Source organism: Anopheles aquasalis, chromosome 3 (assembly GCF_943734665.1).
Source record: "Anopheles aquasalis chromosome 3, idAnoAquaMG_Q_19, whole genome shotgun sequence".
NCBI classification, from domain to species: Eukaryota; Metazoa; Arthropoda; class Insecta; order Diptera; family Culicidae; genus Anopheles; species Anopheles aquasalis.
In genome coordinates, this window is record NC_064878.1 from 29,131,596 (window position 1) to 29,134,095 (window position 2,500).

Below are 2,500 nucleotides of genomic sequence, written 5' to 3' on the forward strand. Positions count from 1 at the left end.
TGACCAGTTAGCGATTGATGGATTGTCAGCTTTCCCATGATCCGGATTCGACACAGCAGACGATAAGTAGGCTTGCTAGGTTCGCGATCTTCCGGACGTTTCCTTAACGACGGTATGGAGTGAAGTTCGTTTTGTGTACGCTGCCTTATGGAACCATGGCCACCTCGTCGTGTAACGTTATTCCCGGAGCACGGATGGCGGAAAACGGAGACAACACAGATCGCACGCGGATCGAGGACAAATAAACAAAAACAACAAACGGAACCCGAAACGTCAGACGGCGCTTATCTTCCTGACCTCCTCCTCCGTACTCTCGTGTCCAGCCAAGAAAAATCAGTGATCGCGAAACGAACGAAATATGTTGTCCACCTCAACCAGAGCTTTCGTGAGTTTATCATCAATCGTATCGAAATTCGAAATTAACTTGTTTGTATACGATTTTAGCGGATGCTGTCCCAGCTTGGTGGGGCGACCGGCCGGAGGACACTTTCGACCTTCACCCATCAGGACGGTGTCGGTACGGTGCTGCTGGATAACGAAAAAACACGAAACTCCCTTTCCCTCGATATGATGAACAGCATCCTGAGGAATATCGTAGAGAACCAAAATAACCCGGAACTCCGATGCATCGTACTAACGGCCAAAGGGCGAGTCTTCTCTGCCGGTCACAATCTCAAAGAGCTCACACCGGAACAAGGATCGGAGGCCCATTTGCAAGTGTTTCGCAAGTGCTCGGAACTGATCGATGCGATACGATCAGCACCCGTTCCGATCATTGCCAAGGTGGATGGTTTAGCGGCGGCGGCCGGATGCCAGCTCGTGGCCTCCTGTGATATTGCTGTCTGCAGTGATACTAGTAGCTTTTCTACGCCAGGGTAAAACCGTGGGGCGAGCCACAAGGACCTTTACCCTGAAAATTAACCACATCCCTCATTCTTCACTCGTAGAGCAAGTTTTGGGATTTTCTGTTCCACGCCCGGCGTTGCCGTGGTACGCGCCGTCCCTCGGATGAAGGCTGCCTACATGCTCCTAACCGGGCTTCCGATCGATGCCAAGGAAGCTCTCGATGCTGGCCTGGTCAGTAAGGTGGTACCGCAGGATCGTTTAGATGAAGAAGTAACGAAAATCTGCAATGCGATCGCATCCAAGAGCCGGCCGGTGATCGAGCTTGGTAAACGGTTTTTCTACGAACAGCTGCCGCTGGACGTGAAAACGGCGTACGCTCGCGGTGAGCAGGTAATGGTCGATAATCTGGCCACCAAGGACGGCTGTGAGGGTATCCGTAGTTTTGTAGAAAAGCGTAAACCCAAATGGACACACGAAGGCTAGCGCACGGGTCCCATGTGTAATTTCCAGCTGCATTTACAAACAAAGCGATCTAAAGAAGAGCGATCCATAGGAGTATCCTGCTGTTTTAGCCACACAATCTAAGCCTTAATAAACATAGAACCTAGGCTTTTTGTTACCGAACGTCGTGTATTTCGCGAAACACTAATGTTAACGGGCAATTTGAACTCGGAGCTCAAGCAGTCGAGTGAGAGAGACTTTTTGACAGATCCTCTCACTACGCCAGTGAACCCACTTAAATTCGCACCACTGTTGCTCGCAGTCGAACTGGAGCCTCGATTTTTGTCTCGCGGAAGTGTACGAAGGAACGGGAAAAACGGAGTCCCCTCCCAGCGCGGTGGTGGTGTTCGAAACGGGTAAGCCTGTGGCCCGGGTGGGGACAGAGAGGCTGGCAAATTTGCATCCACCTCCAGCAAGGCGGAGGGTGTGCAGTGGGAACCCCACAAAACGTGTTGGCCAGCACTGGTGGGTGGGGGGGTTTTGTTGCTCGTATTGTTGTTATTGCCTAACACACCAGTTCCCCTTGCTGGGGCTCTCCTAGTGCATTCCACGGAGTGTGAGGCTGCACCTTCTAACCTGATTCCCGTTCTTCCCCGTAGCGCACGTACGTACCCTGCATACGCGCCCGCATGTCGAAACCGTGACGATGAGCGCATCGGAGGGACACTGGGAACCGCTGGCAGAGATCTATCTGTCGCACCCGTCGGTGAAGAACAAAAAGAAGTGCATCTACTGCCTGTGCAGCCGCGTGTTTATCAAGAACTACTACGATGTGTACGCGTCAACGCTGGAGCGTGGCGATTCCGTTCCCCAGATAACTTCGATGGACACACCAATCACCGCTGCCGATGAGCAATCGAGCAATGGTCCCTCTCCTTCAGCAGCGGCCCCACAAACATTATCAGAAGCACGACGAAACGAAACACCATCCGGAGAGGGCGAGCGCCCAACGGGAAAGCTTCCTGGCGACGAACCGTTGGATGTGTTGGACCGGGCTGAAGTAGACGACGTTTTCATCGAGCAACCACTGGTAAAGCAGCTCAGCTTTGGTCGTGATGGTTCCCGTAAGATGCCCTCAAAGTGGGGTGACCGGGAACCGTCCTCTGGCACGGTTAGTGATGTAAGCTGTTACTTCAGTGCCAGCGCTAGCCAC

General features: G+C 52.8%; 3 protein-coding genes across 3 annotated transcripts in view; 2 read left to right on the plus strand and 1 right to left on the minus strand.

Moving 5' to 3' along the window:
- LOC126578560 (probable cytosolic iron-sulfur protein assembly protein Ciao1) overlaps positions 1–225 on the minus strand; it is a 1,370-nt gene extending 1,145 nt beyond the window's left edge. The window contains exon 1 of the mRNA XM_050241247.1: positions 1–225. This exon is cut by the window's left edge and continues 233 nt beyond it. Coding sequence (XP_050097204.1) covers positions 1–38 — 38 coding nt within the window. The 5' untranslated portion in view covers positions 39–225.
- Positions 226–250: 25 nt separating this feature from the next.
- LOC126578561 (enoyl-CoA hydratase domain-containing protein 3, mitochondrial) lies at positions 251–1,470 on the plus strand. Its single transcript, XM_050241248.1, has 3 exons — positions 251–385; positions 445–875; positions 948–1,470. The coding sequence occupies exons 1-3, from the start codon at positions 359–361 to the stop codon at positions 1,327–1,329; spliced, it is 840 nt and encodes a 279-aa protein (XP_050097205.1). The 5' UTR covers positions 251–358; the 3' UTR covers positions 1,330–1,470.
- Positions 1,471–1,586: 116 nt separating this feature from the next.
- The window catches only part of LOC126578548 (uncharacterized), a 4,333-nt gene continuing 3,419 nt past the window's right edge, over positions 1,587–2,500 (plus strand). Inside the window, exons 1-2 of the mRNA XM_050241234.1 lie at positions 1,587–1,703; positions 1,947–2,500. The exon at positions 1,947–2,500 is cut by the window's right edge and continues 3,419 nt beyond it. Of these exons, the coding sequence (XP_050097191.1) occupies positions 1,994–2,500 (507 nt within the window). The 5' untranslated portion in view covers positions 1,587–1,703; positions 1,947–1,993. The remainder of the gene's footprint in view (positions 1,704–1,946) is intronic.